General features: G+C 53.7%; 1 protein-coding gene across 1 annotated transcript; it reads right to left on the reverse strand.

Moving 5' to 3' along the window:
• Positions 1 to 2160: 2160 nt before the first annotated feature.
• Positions 2161 to 11532, reverse strand: CALM3 (calmodulin 3). Its single transcript, XM_059151829.1, has 6 exons — positions 11372 to 11532; positions 6940 to 6970; positions 4636 to 4779; positions 4362 to 4468; positions 4021 to 4156; positions 2161 to 3862 (listed from the first exon to the last, which is right to left on the reverse strand). The coding sequence occupies exons 1-6, from the start codon at positions 11372 to 11374 to the stop codon at positions 3834 to 3836; spliced, it is 450 nt and encodes a 149-aa protein (XP_059007812.1). The 5' UTR covers positions 11375 to 11532; the 3' UTR covers positions 2161 to 3833.
• Between the last annotated feature and the right edge of the window lie 9486 nt (positions 11533 to 21018).

Genomic DNA, 21018 nt, shown 5'->3' on the forward strand with positions numbered 1-21018 from the left:
CCATCTGTCTGTCTGTCTCTCTCTCACACACACACACACACATACACACACATTGGCTGGTCCCCAGGAGTCCCAGCTCTCCGTGGCCTTCAGTAGTCACTGCCCCACCTGCTGGTCAAAGGGGGAGTGACATTTAGAAATGGTCCCAGTGGCCACTACCCTGGGGGTGGGGGAGAAGGGAGGGGACCCTGGGTGGGCACCTCCCCCTGTGTCCCTCGGCTAGTCCCCGCTGAGGACAGGTGTGAACTGGTCCAGCGGACCTGAGAGCCGGAATTGGAAACGATTCCCACTGTCAGCCTCCTGCTCCGGGCTGGAATCAGCTCCCTCTGGGCCTGCCCTGCGTCCATTAGAAGCTCCGAGTGCCGTCTATGTGTCTTTGATTAATAAAGCATGGGAAAGAGAAGGCATGATTATTTAATAAAGCAGCCTATCCAGGAGTAAAAAAGTCTTTCAAAACATAGGGCCCAAGGGGGAGAACTAATGAGAGGAGCCAGAGCTGCGTGGGCAGCTAGGGGCGCTTGGGATCTGAAGGATCCAGGGTTTGAGACCCAGCTCAGCCGCTGCCCGGAAGTGTGGTGTGAGAGGCATTACCTGCTCCGGGCTTCCGGTTCTTTACTGTCAGGTCTCGACACTTAATTCAGCCTCTGCTCACCTTCCGTGGCCTGCATGCCGACTGAATGGGGTAGGTCTAGGAAGTGGTTAGCACAACCCTCTCCAGTGGGCATTCTTATCTTCCTCCTTTAGGGTCATTATTCTCCATCTTGCAGACCAGTAAACTGAGGCCCAGAGAGGTGAAGTCACCGCCCCAAAGGTCATCAAGGAAGAAGTGGCAGAGAGAGACCCTGAGGGTTGAAGAGCGCGCTGACCTTGGTGTAGTCTCTTCACTCTTCTGGGCCTCAGTTTCCTCATCTGGAGTCACAGTGTCCTGGAGGCAGAGCTGAGAAGCACGCCTGCAAAGTGGGAGCCTTCAGTGAAGAATGGCAAGTGGTTGCTGTGCCCCTGTGTCCCTGTGGGCTCACTCGGTCCTCAGTGGCCCCAGGGGCAAGTGCTCCCATGTGCCCATTTTACAGACGGGCTCATCTGCCTAAGGTCGTGGAGGAGGCCCCAGGACCAGAGCTCTCGTCCATACACTCCACCTCCTTCACTTAGATAGACCTAGAGATAGATAACTAGGTGGTAGGAAGAGGGGGCACAGACGCTGGGGTGCTGTTGAAATGGCCTACCGCTCCCGACTTCCCCACCCACCGTGCTGGGCTCCAGTGACGGTGCCACGCTGGATCGATCCAGGGCTGGCCTAGGGTCTCTGCCACAAGGAAGGCCCCCGAGGTCGGGCCCTGCTGCTGGGCTTCTCCACCCTTCCAAAGCTGGGTGAAGAGTGAAAGCAAGTTTTTTTTTTTTTTTAATTCCACTGGATTAGGTCTCTGCTTCCCTCCAGCACCGCCGCTGCAGCCGCATGTGAATGGGTCATAGGCCAGATGGTGTCTGCGAACTGTTCACTCCTTGCACCCCTAAATCGGTGAGCACTTGGGATTTGCAGCTGGAGGTGGGGCTCCTCTATTTTGGGAAAAGCCCCTAAGGATTCTGTTCTACGTCTTCCTACAGTACCACAGGACCCTGGGCCCTCTCCACATCCCCACTTGTGGCAGGGGAAGTTAAGGGGCTTTCTGTTCCAAATCCCTCTATCCCCGTGCCCTCTGGGGGGCTAAAGCTCTGTGAGCGCAGGGCCCCAAGACGTGCAGGCTGCTTGACATTGACTTGCATATTGAATGTCATCCCTTCCCTGGAGCACCCAAAGAGTCCCCCACCCAGGTCCTACCTCCAGTGGGCTGCTCTCGTGGCCCCGAACCGGCCCCAGGCCCCCGCAGTCCTCACGAGGCACTCATTCATGTGACTGACACGAGGGCCGGGGCTGGCCTCCATGCTCCTGTGGCCCACCCCCCACCCAAAGCTGATGGGCTGCACCGCCAGGCCAGCTCCTGCCTTCAGGGACCACGAGATCCGGCTGGGATCACAAGCCCAGCCCAGAGGTCCCCCTCTGCTGCCATGACCAGGATGAGGCTCTGGAGTGAGCTGTGTGCAGGAAAGGCCCTTCCAGGGCAGGGGTGCAGGGCCCACGCAGGGAGTAGGCCCAGAAACAGAGGCAAGCTGGGAAGAGCCACGTCAGGTAGTCACTGTATTTTATTGGAAAACATTGATATATATTTTTCTTCACAGCTTGAACTGAACACAATATTGCCCGGTTTAAAAAAAAAAAAAAAAGAAAGAAAGAAAGAAAGAAAACCCAAACCAAAACACTCCGAAAACGTCCACAGCCTCACGCCTACCTGCCCTTCCCCTCAGCTCTTGGCTGAGTCTCCCACGATGCCCCATCCCTCCCCTCCCCTCCCCAGGAGGCTGGGTGCCAGAGGGTGGATGAGGAGGTTCTCAAAGCTGGGCAGGTCCCAGGAGAAGCCACTTGAACAACCTGGGTGGGGGTGGGGGGTGGGGCAAGATGAAATGAACAGAAAAAAAGAAAAGAAGTATCCAGACGACCGAACTGCCCACATTGACTTACTTGTCCCAGAGGCGAAAATCAGAAGCAAGGTCACGGATCATGCTGGGGGAGTGTGGGGGGCAGGCGGGGGTGGGGGGAGGGGAGAGAGGGCACGGAGACCAGCACAGGTGTTACGGAGCCAACCGAGTCACCGCGAAGAAGCGGGAGGGGCCGGCTAACCAGGCCGCGGAGCTGCCCTCGGCCGCCGCCGGGCCCGGGCCAGCTGGCCCTTAAGACTGTCTTATTGCAGGGATGTTCTCTCCGGAGCGTGGCGGGCTCATTTTCCCTCTCTCCACCCTCCAACTAGCCCGGCACGGTTTTCAACAGGACCAGTTTTAGGGGGAATAAAGAAGAAAACCAAAGGAGAACCTGTACAGGACAAAGCAACATCCCTGGCTCCGCGGCAACAAGGGGCCTTTGGCGCCGGGTGGGGGAGGGTGGGGGGGGTTGCACGGGGCAGCGCGGGTGGCATGGGACGTTAGCACCAGGTATTTACAGAACAGCTCGAGAGCGCTTTAGGAACACGGGCACGTACAATTCGCAGAGCGGCCATCTCAGCAGCCCCCACCCAGCCCACCCCCAGGAATTTGATCGGATGGTCTCGCATCAGCCAGTGGGACCTGAGCGGCATCCACTCTATCCGTCCCCTTCCAGGAGTCGGCCCCCTCCAGCGGGAAAAAGAATGCCAGCTTCCAAGACTCCCTCGTCCCCATCCTGGACCATATCTAGTCCACACCGCGACTCAAGGCCCCCCCCCCCTCCCCCAGCCCTTCTGGAATGCCTCTCTCGGCACCCCTGCCCGAAAGGCTGCTGGGATGTGCACAGGGAATCGTAGGGCCGGTCGCATGCAACAGCGGAAGGCATGCTCTCCTGCCTGGGCAAGGCCTCATCCCCTCCCCAGCGGGGCCGGGGACAGGGCCGGCAGCCACCCCAGCACCCAAAGTCAGAGGACACATGAAAGGAAACAAACCAAAAGAGAGGAGAGCCACCCGGGCTGGAGGAGGAGGGCAGAGACTCCCCTCGGGGGAAGAGGGCTGCGTCCAGGAGTGCTTCAGGCCTCGGAAGATGAGAACGGAAAGGGGGGAGGGCGAGAGGAAGAGATGAGGGGCCTGGGAGGAGACTCAAGAAGGGAGAAAGAGCAGTCATGCAGCTTGGGACAAATCTTTTGTTGCTTTATCAGATTCTCAGTCAATCAACTGGTGTTTGCTAGAACCGGGGAACGCAGGGGAGTGTTGAAGAGAGCGCGCGCGCGAGAAGAGAGAGAGCACGAGAACGGGCATCACCAGCTGCCCAGGGGCCTTCACTTGGCAGTCATCATCTGTACAAACTCTGTGAAGGGAAACAGAAGGAGCGGGTCAGAGCGGGCAAGTGGGCCAGGCCAGCGGCCCTCCCGGACACAAGGGACCAGGGACTCATTCCTGATGTTGTGACGCGGACTTGCTCTGGAGACGGCCCCCCACTCCACCCCGCTCCCAGCAGCCACTTACCTTCATAATTGACCTGGCCGTCCCCATCGATGTCGGCCTCTCTGATCATCTCGTCCACCTCCTCGTCGGTCAGCTTCTCACCCAGGTTCGTCATCACGTGACGCAGCTCGGCAGCACTGATGTAGCCGTTGCCGTCCTGGGTGTGGGGACAGGGCAAGGCTCTGAGCCGGCCAGGGACTGTCAGTCACCCCCACCAGGCAGGGGAAGGGGTGAGGTCGCAGGGCAAGCAGGCAGCGGAGCCGGCACTGGGACCCAGGCCTCGGGGAAGTGGCGTCCCGGGGCCTCACCCAGTCTGTCCCTCTGCCGGAGCCCTAGAGCTACTGTGGGAGATGAGGGCCTACCTTGTCAAAGACACGGAACGCCTCTCGGATCTCCTCCTCGCTGTCTGTGTCCTTCATCTTTCTGGCCATCATGGTCAGGAACTCCGGGAAGTCAATGGTCCCATTCCCTGGAAGGTAGGCAGGGGAGTCAGGAATGTTCTTGGCCCGGACCCTGGGAGACTGCCCCAGAGCACTGGCAGAGGGGACGCAGGCTCATCCGTCGCCCCAAGGGAGGCTCCCAATGGTCCTGAGATGCGACGGAAAAGGGGGCCACCCCCCACCCCACGGGGCTCACCATCCGCGTCGACCTCGTTGATCATGTCCTGTAGCTCCGCCTCAGTGGGGTTCTGTCCCAGGGATCTCATCACCGTCCCCAACTCCTTGGTGGTGATAGTCCCATCTCCATCCTTGTCAAAGAGGGAGAAGGCCTCCTTGAACTCTGGGGTAAGAGACGGAAGGAATCAGAGGTCAAGGATCACGGTGAAAGCCTCAGTGAAAGACGGCCCCAGGAGTCCTCCCAGAAGGAGCCAGGAGCCTGCCAGTCCAGGCCCCTCGCTTTGGTGCTCGGGGCAGACCCCTTCCTTTCTTTGTTCAACATTTATTAAGCATCTACTTTGGCCAAGCTAGCTCAGTGGGGACCAAGGGGAAAGAGGCTGACAGGGGTCTGCAGAGAAGTCTACATTTCTTTCTGGTCCCTGGCTTCAGCCTCTCCCTCCAATGATGAAATGGACTGCTGTCATGGAGTGGACACGAGCGGAGAGAACTCTCCACGGGAAGTACGCCGGCCAAGGTCAGCTGGCTGGGAGGGGCAGGGGAAGCTGCAGAATGCCTTGAGCGGTCCTCCCAGGCCAGTTCCCTGCACCTAGTGGCGGTGTGTGGCTGTGTGCGGTGGCGTCGGGGGTGGGTGCGCGGCGGCACCGTGGCGCGGCGGGTGGAGGGATGGAAGCAGAGGGGATGGCTGCCAAGCTGGGATGAAGAGCGAGTGGCGCTGAGTGGGAAGGCCACAGCTGGGGACGCATCAGGCGCGGGGAGAGGAGCACGTGGCTGCTGCCCTCCCACTGGGCCCATTTTGGCACCGGGTGCTCCCTACCCCCAAACCCTGGGAGAACAGATGCCTGGCAGCCTATTCCCAGAGAGTGTGGGCTGGGGTGAGGTGGTGGACAGTTTGCTAATGGGGACAGGGTGGGGAGTGTAGTCTGTGTTTGTGTCACGTAAGGGCAAGCCCAGGCGTGGGTGGCAGGTGCTGCGGGAGACGCACGCACAGCCCAGAAGCTCTGTTCCCCAGCCTTTGGGCCACAGGGATAGGAGTCTCCTTGGGGATGCCGGCACCTCTCTGTACTGAGGCCTTGGGCCTCTTGTGGAGGGCAGGACCCGGAGCTCATGATCACTCCACAACCAGGCGGTACTCCAGCTTTCCTCCATGGGTCTCCATGGCCAGAGTTTAGAAGAAGAAGGTGTGACTACATGGTGGGGGCGGGGGCAGGAGGAACAGAGAGAAGGCGAGTCCAGTCCGGCCTCCTCCCGCCTCGACGGTGTACTCGGCACTTAGCCTGCAGCCTGTTGGGCCTGACAGCAAAGCTGGGGCTGGATAGCTGCTGGGGCCCAGGGCCCATTCTGTGAATCCTTCCGTCTGTCTGCTCTGCGCTGGCCCAAGGCTGTGGGGGAGAATCCAAGAGCTGGCTTTTGTCCTAAGCAGCTCATGGTCTTGGGAGAGGGAGACCCAGAAGCCCACCGAGTGACACAATAGCTCCTGTAGCGGTGAATTAGATGGGATTCCAGGATTTCTGACAGCTTCCTGGGGGATATACTGCCCTTCCTTTATTCACCTACGTGGCCAACAAAAATATACGGAGCTTCTACTATATTCTAGGCACTGAAGGTACAGCAAGGACCAACAGAAACAGCCCCCAACGCGAGGAGCTACGTCTAGTGACAGGAGATACAGCAGGTGAAGACACGAAATACTTTCAGCCGTGAGAAGGGCCACAACGGCAATACACAGGGCGACGGGCCGGAGGGTAAAGGAAGGCTGTCTGTCCGCGCCGGGCAGGGAAGAAAGGCCTCTCCGAGGTGACATCGGAGCAGAGACCCAGAGAATGCAAAGGAGCTGCTCAGGCCAGGAGCTGGCGGAGAGTCCTCTCTGGCCGAGGAAAGTGACTCGAGACGTGTGAAGGGGACTGCGAAGCATAGACAAGTGCAGAGAGGGCAGTGACAAGCCATCCAGAGGATGGGACAGGAGCTCCGCAGCCCCCGGGGAGGCTCAACTTCGGAGCCCAGTGGCGGGAGCTGGGACTGAGAGCTGGGTTTACCCTGCAGTCACCAAGCAGTAAGAGGCCCCCAATGGCCCGCAGCCAGGAGAGGACACAGCTCTGACATCTGGTGCGTGCCCGGCTTAGGGCCACAGGGGTCTGTCTGGTGTTCCGGGGGGGCAGTGTGCTGCTACACACGGTCCCCAGCGTTCTAAGCACAGGACCCAGCACGGGGGCAGGGACCACACGAGTCCAGCTGTCAGCTGCTGCTCCCGCCAGGGTGAGAGCTAGCTGGGGATGCACAGGCCTTCCTGGGGCAGGGCAGGGAGGAAGAGAGTAGGCAAGCTCACCTGCGATCTGCTCCTCGGTCAGCTGGTCAGCCTGGAAAAGCGAGGAGGAGACAGTCAGTCCCGGGGCTCACCCGCGGTGGTCCCCATGTCCTGGACGGCTCAGTCCAGCGGCCCCCTGGTGAGGCCGGCTCCACAGGCCATCCCCTACTCCTGGGCTAAGGAGCTGCACGCCAGGGTCCAGGGCTGCAGGAAGGCCAGGTTCTGGGAGGAAGTGTGGGGATTCAGGACTCTGGGAACTAGAGTGGACTGGAAACCCAGGCCTGCCTGCCACGGGGCCCAGTTAAGTTGCCCAGATCCAAGGCCTTCCAATCTTGACCCAGCGCTTGGGAGCCAAGATGGGTGGGGAGACGTCCTGCTCCTGCCCAGCCCAGCCCAGCCAGCACAGCGGGTTCCTGTCTCTGCTTAGCTGTGGCACTGCTGCCACCGAGAGCCCCAGGGGCTGAGTGAAGGGAGCACTTGCCCTGGAGGCCTAATCAGGAATTTCTAGAAGGCTCCAAACTGAAGCAGGCCAGTCCTTGGGTAGGACAGAGGGAAGATGTCTGGGGCTCTCGGCTAGTTTCTGTGTCACCTATTTGGACGCAGCTGGCAGGAATTCTCCTAACTGGTCGCTCTGAATCACTCCGGGTACTCTGGTCGGGCCACAGGCAACCGCCCCACTTCCCTGTGCACAGGGCAGGCGCAGGGCACCGTTCTGTTCTGTTCTGTTCCTTTGGGGCCGGAAGGGCCAAGGCCAGGGAGGGGCTGTGGGACCCAAGTCAGCTTCCCTGGGCTTTGCTGCAGCTTTTAACCCTTTCCAGTCCTGTCCACTCTGGGGACTGGCCAGGTGGGGGCAGGGAGCCCTTGTTGCATGCTGGGTTTGGGGGTGGGGCAGGGGAGAGGCATAGACCAGCTTTTTCTGCACTGGTGTCCTGCAGAGGAGCTGGGCAGGCGGCTGAGCCCCAACATTTAGCTTGAGGCAGCAAACACATGAATTCCTTGGTTTTTGCCAATGTTGCCAAGAGGGCACCACCCTGCCTGGTGCCCAGATGACCGCCCCCTCCTTTACTTCCTTGTACAATTGGGAAAGGGGCTCCGCATCTCCGTCTCCAGCAGGGCTCCAGCCTGGAAGCCGAGAGCCCTCAAAACCAGAGCAAAGAGCAAACCATCTGCACCATGGTTCCAGAGCTTCCCCGGCAGGCTAGCGGTGACCCGCCCACCCCCACCCCGTCCCAAATAGAAGAACTGGTCACATCAGAACTGGTCTAAAATGTCCTTTAGGTTTTTTGTTGTTGTTGTTGTTGTTTTTTAAATCAAAGGGGGAAGGAACTTGAGGCCAAGCCCCAAAAAGGCAGAAGGGGAGGGGAAATCAAAGTGATGATGACAGAGGAGAGATGGCTAAGGGAGGAGGGAAGAAGGAAGGTAGAGAAGGAAAAACACGCACATTCTGGAAAAGTCCAAAGACTAAAGGGAAGGTTAGGAAGCCAAACAGAGACCCTTTTGCATTGCCTCCAAAGGAGACGTGGGGCTGCTGGGCTCTAGATGCCAAGCCAGCAGCCCCGGCCCACAAGCCCCCTGCTTGGGCCACTGCCTTTGGCTCCCACGGGCAGAGAAGCCTGGTCCTGACACCTGAGAAAGCTGCTCAGGGAATGTGAGAAGATAGGATGGGCTTCTGGTTACCAAGGCCAGGCAATGCCAGGGGAGAGGGAAGAGAAAGAACCGAGGGCAGAGAACAGTCTGGGGAGGAGGGCAGCCATTCCATCTGCTCCTGGTTCTCTCTGCCTGGCCCAGAATGGAAGGAGCCAGCCCATGCGGGAGGCTTTCCCACCCCTACCGCCCCGCTCTGCAAGAACCCCAATTGTTCCCCCACTTTGGGCAGCCCTGTCAGCGGCTGGGACACATGGCCCCGCATAACCAGGAGTGGCTCTGAAGGGCTGGGGCTGCCACCCGTGGCTGGAAGGCAAAGATGATCCACACCAGGTCCGGGGCTGGGGCTGCGGCAAATAGGCGTGGCTCTGCTTCTGGAGCCCGTCAGACACTCTCCTGCCTATTAGAAGACCCTCTCCCCGGCCCCTGCGACGTGAAGGAAAGGTCCCAGCTCCCAGCTATGGATCTCAAAGCAGGGCTGCTGCCCACAGCACGGATCACCCAAGAAACTCTTATCGCGGGGACCCTTTCTCAGGATTTCTTCCCTTTCACAATCTGAGAATTTTATGCTTCCAAAAAATTGTCTCCAAAACAACCCAGCTGGTCTCCTGCTTCCTTATCCCTCATCTTCGGCTCCAGTAAGGGGCCGGACAAGAGAAAAAAAAAAAAAACCCTGGGGTGGGGGAGGGAAGAGGTATTATTTCTCTGCCGTGACCCAGCCCCCAGCCAATGCCAGAGAGCAGTGTTAGATGAGAGCAGAAACCAAGGCCAGGGCCCCTCACCCGGGCCAAGGAGAGCCACAGCGCTCAGGCCAAAGTCCAAGGCTGGTGACCAGGGCTCGTCCCACCCACACCTTGCCGATTACAAGTAGGAAGAGAAACTAGCTGGGGCCGAAGCTCAGGTCCTATTTGGGACGCCATGGGTGGGGGGGCTCCTTGGCACCGGCCAAGAAGGCCTTGAGGGCCCCTAGAGCAAGGTTCTGCTGGGGGAAAATAGGGTAGCGGCAAGAGGAGCCACTAGGTCTGTGTCAGCAAGTCTGAGATCTGATACACAGCAGCGGCTGCTCGCTCTCCCTGGCCTTGCCAGGGAGGAGGGCTGCGCGCGGTTCCGAAGCTGAGCCTGGGGGGGCTGTGGGTGCTGTGGGTGGTAGGGAGCAGGAAAGAACCAGTCTGCTGGTTTTCTCTCAAAGCTCCAGCTGTGTGAATGAACAGAGGCGCTCAGTGAGGGCCCCGGACGGAACAAGTAGCCCTCGGGCAGAAGAAGGGGTCCCTCTGGAGGTCCTCTCTGTTCCAGCTCTGCAGCCCCCACCCCGAGGCCACGGGAACAGGCGTCCGATTGTCACCGACGCCACATTGTACTGCACTGTCATTTGGCACAAGTGAGGAGACGCGCAGAACAGTGCCCGGAGCTGGAGACCACAAGAAAACCAGCACTCCTGTGTGGAAAAAGCAGCTCTCTCGGTCTGAAAGGGGCAGCGAGGGGGTGAGATTCGAGGCTTAAAAGGCTGGCTCATTTGATGCATCCCAAACTTTGGTCCCCCACCCCCCCTATTTCATGCTGCTTCAGTGCGCAATAGGGGCCTGAACAACTCCGCCCACCTGCTCCCACAGCCAGGGCGCCTCCTGCCCAGCCCCATCCTTCCTGGGGAAGGGGGACCGTACAGCCACTCCCTGCAGCCTCTGCAGCCCACTCCCCATTTAGACTGAACAGTCTTTGTCCCGGTCTTTCCCTGGAGACTTCCAGGGAGCAGCCCACATCCACCTCCAAATCTAGGCCCACCTTGGCTGCCATTCATTTTCTCCTCCGACAGCCCCCCACCCCGCCCCCGCCCTTCTTCCACCTCACCTCCCACAACCCAAGCCAGGCTCCTCTTTTACCCCCACCTTCTCAGGGACCCAATGCAACACTCCGCCCCAGCCCCCTCCCATGAAAACCAACCTCCCTAGTTCAACAGCCTCAACCCACTAGTAACCTCAGAACCTTTTCTGGCCACCCCCCAAACCAACCACGAGGTCTCCTGCTCCCCCACCACTGGCAAGCACCAGTCTCACCATTCCCTCTTAACCACCTCCCCGACCCCAATCCTCTTCAGTCCCTGCAGGCTCCCAGAGCATCTTCCAACCTCCACTGCTACCCACCCCAGGCTCTTCCTGCCCTAAGCTTGCACCTCACCCTCCTCCTCCTCCTCCCTCTGCAATGCTGGTCTTCCCAGACACCCCCTCTTCCCCTCCGGGGTCTGATCTGCAGAAGTCGCCCCCATCCCTGCGACTCTCCCCACCCAGGTCCAGCTACACACGGCCCCCTCTCGGGAGCTCGCCGGCAGCCTGGCCTTCCTCTGATCTCCCTTCCCCGCATCCTTTGAGGACCCAAAGTCTTCATTAGGGCCCGAATAGCCCCTTCCCTGGCCAATGCTTCTTACCTCGCCCTCCAAGGGGTCCAAACACCCCACCTCAGAGATCCAACGCCCCACCCTGGGTCCAAAAGTCCTTTCTGGTGTCCAAACCCCCTCTGAGGGTCCAGAGGCCCCATTCTGGGTTCAGATGCCCCCTTTGAGAATTCGGGTGCCCATTTGGGGGTCTAAATACCCCACCTGGTATTAAAAGTCGCTTTTGAAGCTCCTAACGCTCTTCCGGGATCCAAACGTCCCGCTCTGGGTTCGAAGGCCCCCAACAGAGGGGCCGAGAAGGGTCCAGGGGCGCTCGCCGGGGCCCCGACACCCCCTATACCGGGTCCACTCGCCCCTTCAGGAGTCCTGCCCCGCCGTGCCCGCCTAAGAACCCCCGCCTGGGCGGACCCCAGCCTCACTCACCATGGCGAGGCCGGGGTGTCCGGAGCGCGGGGATCAAGGTTCCTCCGGCGGCGGCAGCAGCTGCAGCAGCTCGAGCTCCGCCGCGCGTCCGCGCCTCCACACTCACTGCCCGCAGCGCGCGCCGCCGCCGCCGCCTCCCGCCCCAACGGTCCTTCAACGGACGCCGCGCGCGCGCCCCGCCTCGCCCGGCCCCGCCCCGCCCTGCCCGCGTGCCGCCGCACTGCGGCTCCCGCGGATCCCTCCGCGCCACACACCGCACCAACGGACCTGCGGATCTCGCGCCCGCCCCACACAGAGCCGGGCTTTGCCTCCGGTCGCGCGCGCGCGCGGAGCCGCCGCGGGACTACTTTTCGTCGCCGCGCGCTCCGCCCCCCTGCGTCCTCTCCACTTGCCCCCCCCGGCGGAGGGACACGACTGGTGTGGCGCGTGACGCGTCCCTATGTGAGCTGTGCCGCTATTGGGCCAGGGCCATGGCGGAAATGAGAGCACGGTGCCGATTGGTCCGGCCTTCCCTGCAATGCGTCAAACTGGGGCGAGCCACTGCGTGGTGGCGGTGGGGAAGCCTGAAATGTGTGGCTGCGGGGAGCCGTGAGGTGTAACGAGGCGAAGGGAGAAGCTGTGTGGATGTTAGAGATGCAAACACATCGTCTTGGTGGCCAGGTAGTGTTGAAAGGGCTGGCGGAAGATGCAGAAGGTGGATCTCGGGTCTCCCCTCTAACAGGTGGAAGATGGTGCAATCCAAAATGCTGGGGTCTGGAGGCCCCGCCCCCAACTGGGCCCTACGAGGTGGCGGGGTCTTCAAGGTTCTGCTCTTCAAGTAAAGGTTCTTCCAGTAAAGGTTCCACCTGTGGGGGCAGGTGTGCGTGCCCCGCTTCACGCTTGATCAGCTCAGAGTCTATGAAATTGGGGCCGTCACAGGACAACCTCTGGGAACAGGGCACTCATGCATGCTTGCATGCATTCATTCAATAAGCAGGAATGGGGCGCCTGCTGTACACAGGAACCTGTGTTTGGCTGGACTGGGGAGACCGTACTTCCCAGCCATTCTCCTGGTATCTCCTAGATCCACCTGATTCTTGCACTTCTCGTACCAAGATTCCAGCCTTAGGAAGAAAAAGAATGCGAAGATTAGCTGAAAACTGTTTCCTGGAGCTCAGAAAACAACCTTTTTTTTGTTGTTGTTTAGAATAGGAGATGCCATTCCTGTATGTGCCCCGCCTGTCATCCCCCTACCCCTGGCCGAGGAGGATCGGGGAAGTGAGTCAGACTGGGCCAATCCTTTTGTCCCACCTGGAACAGAATGTACAGGTTGAATCAATGAATGAGTCTTTCCCTGGGTTTTTGGATTTGGAGTCTGGGTGCAAGAAGTCTTTTCCTTTGCGGGGGGGGGGGTGGGGGGGAGGGGTGGCGTTCTGGCTGGTTCAGCCCGGAGAACATACCATTCTTGATCTTGGGGTTGTGAGTTCAATCTCCACATTGGGTGTAGAGAGTACTTAAAAATAAAATCTTTTAAAAAAGAAGTCTTTTCTTTATGGGTGGTGAGGCTTTGAAGGAATAGGTCCAGAGCTGTTTGTGGCCATTTTCCCACTCCTGGAGGAGAGAATAAAACTGACACCAGGGAGAAGCAAGTAAGAGATGGAGTGAGAGCCCTGTTGACATTTATTACCCTGGTTCCAGTACTCTCGAGGCCGGCTGCACACCATCATGTCAGAACTTTGAGTACACTAACTATTAAAATTTCCCTCGAGGGGCGCCTGGGTGGCTCAGTGGGTTAAAGCCTCTGCCTTCAGCTCAGGTCATGATCCTGGTCATGATCCCGCAATGGAGCCCGGCATCTGGCTCTCTGCTCAGCAGGGAGCCTGCTTCCTCCTCTCTCTGTCTGCCTGCCTCTCTGCCTACTTGTGATCTCTGCCTGTCAAATAAATAAATAAATAAATCTTTTTAAAAAAAAATCTTTTTTTTTTTTAAATCTTAAAAAAAAAATTTTCCCTCGAATCCCAAACTAGTTTGAAATCAGTTTTTATCACTTGCATCCAAGCAACCTGACTGAAAAGCCCACACTCCTAGACACCATTATACTACCGGTGAGAGTGATTTGTTTGTCTTTGATTATCCATTCTCCCTCTCTTCTAGAGTAATAGAAACATAGCTGGGCACCCCCCCCCCCATAAAAACGACGTTCCCCAATCTTTGGTGTGGTCATCTGATTGAACGAGGGCCAAAAAGGAGGTGAGCAGAAATGATGCGTGCAACTTCGGGGTATCCTCTTAAAGGGAGGGGACGTGCCCTCCCTCTCTCTTGCCTGCTGCTGGAGTAGCCATCGTGGGCGTTAGGAGAGACACCAGTGGTGAGTTGGGATCTTGATAATTTCCTGGAGCAGAGCTCATCCTTCCAATCCCACTGCCAGACTTTTATTTAAGACAGAAATAAGTTTCTGTATCACTTCGTTACAGCAGCCAAACCCACACTTGCCTCCCAGCTCTGTGCCACCTTGCTTACTCTCCTAGGTGACTGTCCTCGCTTTGGTGGAAGCTGACCGTAATGTTCAGTGTGATTCAGACATAAGCCAATCAGCAGGTCTTACGTCCTTGCCTCTGAACCAATCAAATTGCTCTGATTTGTTCGGAGCCCAACGTGTGAGGTTTTTTTTTTTTTGTTTTTTTTTTTTTTGTTTTTTTTTTTTTTTTTTTGTATCTATGGCATAATTTCCATTCAATAAAATGCCACAGATCTTAAGAACTCAGTTTAGTGAGTTTTGACAATTGCCTGCAACTTCATAACCACTATTCAAGACAAACTATGGAACATTTCCATCATCTCCAAAAGTTAGCTGCCTTGTGGGAGCTTTCCAGTCAATTTCTGTACCCTTCAAGCAACCACTGTTCTGGCTTCCATCATTAAAGATTAGTTTTGCCTGTTCTAAAGTTTTATAGAAATGGAATCACTGAGTATTTTGGGGGTTTTGTTTTTGTTTATCTCGGCATTCTTTTGCTCAATGTAATGTTTTTGAGCAAAAGTTGCATGGGACATTCATCCAAGGAGCCTCTATTTGATAAATCTGGTGGTCCTTGTCTCCAAACACCTCCTTTCCAGGCTTGGTAAATGATCTTACAGACCTTACAGGGATCTTCCTGGGTCTCCAAGCCTCAGGTTGTCCTAGGCTACAGCCAGCCAAGACTCTGGGTAGTGGCTTCAAATCTTCTGAGCCGGCGTACCTGGGTGGCTTAGCGGGTTAGGCCTCTGCCTTCGTCTTGGGTCGTGGTCTCCGAGTCCTGGGATCGAGCCCCACATCGAGCTCTCTGCCTAGCGGGGAGCCTGCTTCCTCTCTCTCTCCGCCTGCTTCTCTGCCTACTTGTGATCTCTGTCTGTCAAATAAATAAATAAATCTTTAAAAAAAAATCTCAGCTTTCGGAATGATCAATAAAACTGAGGCTCAACTCCATTATAATCAGGGGAATTCCAAATTATCACCCAGACAAATGCCATGTTAACCTTAAAACTGTTGGTTATTTTGCCAGCAAACATGGGTTTATTTGGGAATAACAGAACACTGCCACTGCCACTGCCGCAGGCACATCAGTGAACCAAGGAGAGGAGCTCTCTTTTGGTGGTGGTGGGGTGGGGGTAGGTTGGCTGGAGGTTGTTACAAACCAAAAGTCCATTGGAGTAACCTGGGAGTTTGGAGTATAGAGGCTGTTCATTGGTTGGGTTGTGACTGCTTTCATTGGCTGGCCTGTTGCTGGGCAGGAGAGAATCTTTCTTCCTCCTCAGGCCATTGTGAGTTGAACTTCTAAGTGCTGGGAATGCAAAATCCTTTCTTCTTGTTGGGGTCCACAATTGGAGGGGTAGGGAGCGGGAGCTCCCTCTTCTGGCCTCCCGCCCTCGTTTTATTTTTTTAGTTTTTAAAGATTTTGTTATTTATTTGACAGACAGAGATCACAAGTAGGCAGAGAAGGGAAGCGAGCTCCCTGCTGAGCAGAGAGCCCTATAAGGGGCTCCATCCCAGGATGCTGGGATCATGACCTGAGCCGAAGGCAGAGGCTTTAACCCACTGAGCCACCTAGGCGCCCCCAGCCCTCATTTTAAATGAGGTTTCCTTTTATTGATGTTCACCCTGAGTCCAGGGGACCCATGCCATGATTGGGTGACCCTCTGATTTCTTTGATATCACCTCCTGTGCTCTCCCCTTCACTCTGTCTGTTCCAGCCACTCCGGCCTCTTTGCGGTTCCTTGAACACTTGTGCCTGCCTCGGGGCTTGTGTACTCTTTCCTCTTCTTCAGATGTTCTCACAATAGCCACAGGGCTTCACTTTCCCTTACCTTCAAGTCCTGGTTCAAATGACACATTCTCAGGGCTCCTGCCTGGCTTGGGCAGTAGAGCATGTGACTCTTGCTCTCAGGCTCTTGAGTTCAAGCCCCCATGGGGGCATGGAGACTATTTTAAAAAAGAAAGAAAGAAAGGAAAGATTCTAGCAAATGACATGTTCTTGATGGTCCCATTTAAAATTGTAACCCAACATCCCCAAACCCCTTTACTTGGCTTTATGGCTTTTCGTAGGAGTGACCACCTTCTCAAATATGAGAGTATGTTATTCTTTTTATAGTTTGAATCTGGCTCTGTAGCTCCATGGGGCTAGATCTTCCTGTCTTTTGTGCTCACTGTTGTCTGCAGCGTCCAAACTAAAAGCCAGGAATGTAGTAGCTGCTCAAGAAACATGTTTGTTTGTTTGTTTGTTTGTTTAAGATTTGAATAATTTATTATTTATTTATTTGACAGAGAGAGAGTGAGAGAGGGAACACAGGCAGAGGGAGTGAGGGAGGGAGAAGCAGGCTTTCCACTGAACAGGGAGCTCTATATGGGGCTCCATTCTGGGACCCCGGGATCATGACCTGAGTTGAAGGCAGACATTTAACCAACTGAGCCACCCGGGTGCCCCAAGAAACGTGTTTTGAATTAAGAAAAACAAGGAGATGGAACTCTCCTGCACTGTTGGTGGGAATACATGTTGATAGACTCACTCTAGTGAGTGAATCAGTTAGGTTAGACTAGGTTATAACGCAGTAAGAACTGCAACAATCTCAGTGAATATGGTTAAAATTTCTTTCTCCCTCATGCACTGTACTGTGGGTCTCAGCTGCTCTGCAGGACAGCTAGCTGTCCTCCACCTGGTGACTCACTAACCTGGGCTCTGTCATCTCTCCCCAAGGTCTCTACGTTGCCACAGCTGAGGAAGAGAGAGCTCAGAGAATCTCCTGGGGCGTTTTCATGGACTCAGTCTGAGAGTGACACCTCTCACTTGAGCTCACATGTCATTGTTCAGAACCAGCCATGTGGGGGATGGGGAAGTCCATTTTCTCACGTGCCCTAGAAGAAGGCACAGGAAGCAGGATTTGATGACGATACTATGGTCTTGGCAACAGAGAGCCATTGGACAATCTCTGTAGGCAAGTCAAACGTGCACATTTGCTAACACCTAGCAATCCTATTCTTATATGTATCCCGATCAGTCACTTTCAAGCTTTTCTGAATGAGATTCATAATAGGAACTACATTTACATAATAACCCAGGGATATAATTAATATTTATGTATACATAATTAATAGATGCATTCTGTATATGAACACAAATACTGAAACAAACACTTCAGAAGCAAAACAGCCTTTAACAATTTTTAAAAACTATTTTATTTACTTATTTGACAGGCAGAGATCACAAGTAGGCAGGGAGGTAGGCAGAGAGAGAGAGAAGGGGAAGCAGGCTCGCCGCTGAGCAGAGAGCCTGATGCAGGGCTTCATCCCAGGACCCTGAGATCATGACTTGAGCCAAAGGCAGAGGCTTAACCCACTGAGCCACCCAGGCGCCCCACAAAACAGCCTTTTTAATTTTTGTTAAAGATTTTATTTATTTATTTGACAGACAGAGGTGACAAGTAGGCAGAGAAGCAGGCAGAGAGAGGAGGAAGCGGACTCCCTGCTGAGCAGAGAGCCTGACGTGGGGCTCGATCCCAGGACCCTAGGATCATGACCTGAGCCGAAGGCAGAGGCTTTAACCCACTGAGCCACCCAGGCGCCCCCAAAACAGCCTTTTTAAAGAAAGATCTAGGGGAAGGGGAAACTTTTGTTTTTATTTATTTTTTATAGGTCTTTTCTTTAAAAAATAGTATTTATTTTTCAGAGAGAGGGAGAGAGGACAAGCAGGGCGAGTGGCAGGCAGAGGGAAAAGCGGGCTCCCTGCTGAGCAAGGAGCCCTATGACATACTTGATCTCAGAACCCTGAGATCATGACCGAGCCAAAGACAGATGCTTAACCGACTGAGCCACCCAGGCATCTTTAAAGGTCTTATTTTTAAATAATCTCTATACCCGACATGGGGCTCAAACTCACAGCCCCAACATCAAGAGTCCCACTCTCCTCCAGATGAGCCAACCAGATGCCCCATCTTTCTTGATATTAAATTACAAACAGATAAACATTTCCAATGTGCTCAAAAGGGTTCAAGTACTTTAGAGGTCTGCGTCCAATATGGTAGTCACTAGCCACACCTAGCAATTGATCTCTTGAAATGGGACCAGTGCTACATAATGAAAATACATTATTTAGGACATATTGGGTTTAAAAAGATACATTATTACATTTACTTTCATGTGTTTTGTTTTAGTTTTTTTTTTAAGATTTTATTTATTTATTTGACAGAGATCACAAGTGTTTTACTTTTTCAATGTGACTCCTACAAAATATAATAAACACATGTGACTTGTGTTATATTTCTATTGTCAGCCCTGCTCTGAGGATATAAAATTAATTAAATCCTCATATTCACCCTATGAGGTGGGTACTATTATAATCTCGATTCCAAAGATGAAGAAACTGAGGCACAGAGAAGTTACTTGCCTAAGGTCATACAGCTAGATAGTAATAGAAACCGTATATGAACCAGATAGACTGGTTTCAGATTCCATGATCATAACTACTGCACTGTCCTTCCAATCCATGGTAGGTTTTTGTCTAAGATAAGTATTTAAAATTAAATTTCCCTGTAAACACTGCTGTAGCTGCATCCCCCAAATTTTGGCTTGTTGGATTTTGATTTTTTATTTTATTTTATTTATTTATTTGATAGGCAGAGATCACAAGTAGGCAGAGAGGCAGGCAGAGAGAGAGGAAGGGAAGGAGGCTCCCTGCTGAGCAGAGCCCGACTGGGAGCTCGATCCCAGGACCCTGAGATCATGACCTGAGCTGAAGGCAGAGGCTTTAGCCCACTGAGCCACCCAGGCACCCCTGCATTTTGATTTTACCAAGTTCAAGACAATTTCTAATTTCCCCGGTGATTTCTTCTTTGATCTCTAGATTATTATTGTGTATAATTTTGAAATATCTGGGATTTTCCCATGGGTCTTGCCTTTGATTTCTACTTTAATTCCATGACGTTCAGAGAATATACCCTTCAATCCTTTGGACTTTATTGAGACTTGTTTTATGGGCCACCAATATATAGTATATATTGGTGAATATTCTATGGGCACTTGGAAAGAATGTGGTTGTTGTGTGGAGTAGTCTATAAATGCCAATTATGTAAAATTGGCGCTCAAGTTTTCTATGTCTTTACTGTTTTTTTGCCTACTTATTCTAGCAACTTCTGAGAAAGCAGTCCTAACATTTCCAACTGTAATTGTGAATTTGTCTAAGTTGTCAAATTTTGCTTCATGTATTTTGAAACCCTGTTATTCGGTACATCTACATTTATGATTGTTACGTCTTCCTGACAAATGATTTTGTAAGTATGAAGTGACCCTCCTTATTTTTGGTATTATTCCTTGTCTTGAAGTCTATTCAGTCTGATCGCAGTATAAATGCTCCAGGTTCTTATATGTCCTGTTTTCATGGTATATTTTTTTCTACTCTTTTACTTTGGATGTGACTAACTTTATATTGAGAGTGTGTTTCTTGTGGATAGCACATAGTTGGCTCTTGCTTTTTTATCCAATCTGATGATCTCTTCCATCCTCCACATGTGGCTTCTTCGTCTGCATTCAAACAGCTGATAAAGCTGTTGTGTTTCCCTGCTGGCAGAAAGGAGAAAATGAGGGGCCCTGGGGTGGCTCAGTCGGTTGAGCCTCTGACTCGGTTTCTGCTCAGGTCATGATTTCAAGGTCTTGGGGTTGAGCCCCAGCTCCCACTCCCACTTTCTGTGTGTGTCTCTCTCTCAAATAAATTTGAAAAATCTAAAAAAAGAGAAAGAGAGAGAAAAATGAAGAAGGGCACTTAACTGTTGTCACTAGGAAGAGGAACTAGTTACAGGGAGTGATGATTGTATTGTATTCTATTGTAACAAATAAGGTCTCAAATCTCAGTGGCTTAACACAAGGAAAGTGTGTATATTTCACTCGCACCATGTGTCATGTGTTAGTTCTTTTTATGCAGATAGCCTTCAGGGATCCAATTTCCTTTTCTCTTCTGGTTCTGCTGTCCCCCACACACTCAGTATTCTCTCCTGGATCCACTGTCTTGCCAGGACTGGGACGGAGGGGGGAGAGGACATCAAGGACCATGCGGGTGAATTGTCCTGGATTCAGAGCATGTGTTTTAATTGCAGTTTGGGGGCCAGAACCCAGGGCCATGTCCAGATGTAACTGCAAGAGAGGCTGGGGAATGTAACTGGCTGTTTGCCCAAGAAGGGGAAATGAGATGCCATGAACATAGGATGTTCTTTGTTGCAGTAGGTATGCTAAAACGAATAGCTGAGAACTAATTATCCATATATACACATCACATTTTCTGGGGGCGCCAGGGTCCTGGGATCGAGCCCCGCATCAGGCTCTCTGCTCAGTGGGGAGCCTGCTTCTCCCTCTCCCACTCTCCCTGCTGTGTTCTCTCTCTTGCCTACCTTTCCTTCCTTCCTTCCCTTTCTTCCTTCCTTCCTTCCTCCTTCTCTCCCCCCCTCCCTTCTCTCTCCCTCCCTCTCTCTTTTTCTTTCTTTCCAGCCAGGATCAACTATTCTATTTAGCTGCCACATTACTTTAGTTAGGAGCAGTTCCTCAGTCTTTCTTTGTGTTTTATGAAATTAACAGCTTTGAAAATTTTATGTCAGTTACTTTGTAGCATCTCCATCAACTGGTGTTTGAGGTTTTCTCATGACCAGATTCAACTGATACATTCTTTTTAAGAAATATCCTAGAAATAACTCAATGTCCTCTTATCAGGAGGCCGTGGATGCTAGTTTGCCTGTTACTGGGGGTGGTGAGGCTTCTAGCTGAAAAGTTACTCTTTTTCCTTTTGGAACGAATGAGTAATCTGTGGGGAGATACTCCAGCCCTGTGTACCTGTCAGTTCTCACCAAGCCTTCATCTATTAACTTCAGAGGACTTCTCCTTCTCCTCCTCCTTCCTCCTCTCCTTCTTCTTCTTCTTTTTGCATAGCCTGCTTTTGCAAATCTAAAACCAGCCAGTCTGAACTGCAGGGTTCCCTCCCGCCCCAGTCCCCATGCACAGATCTCTTCAGAGTCAGAGTCAGTGCTCTTGTTAGTGTCTTTCTGTCTTTATATAAATCATAACCCTCATCTTATCTTTCTCACCCAGAAATTAGGACCACCTAATCTCAATCCCTTTATGACCACCCCCACCCCGTGTACAAGTGGCAGCAACTCTG

Source organism: Mustela lutreola, chromosome 16 (assembly GCF_030435805.1).
Source record: "Mustela lutreola isolate mMusLut2 chromosome 16, mMusLut2.pri, whole genome shotgun sequence".
Taxonomy (NCBI): Eukaryota; Metazoa; Chordata; class Mammalia; order Carnivora; family Mustelidae; genus Mustela; species Mustela lutreola.

Coding starts and splice junctions, on each gene's coding strand:
- CALM3 (XM_059151829.1), bottom strand. Junction 4,469..4,635: donor CAACGAGGTCGACGCGGATG/GTGAGCCCCGTG, acceptor CCTACCTTCCAG/GGAATGGGACCATTGACTTC. Junction 3,863..4,020: donor CGGCCAGGTCAATTATGAAG/GTAAGTGGCTGC, acceptor TTCCCTTCACAG/AGTTTGTACAGATGATGACT.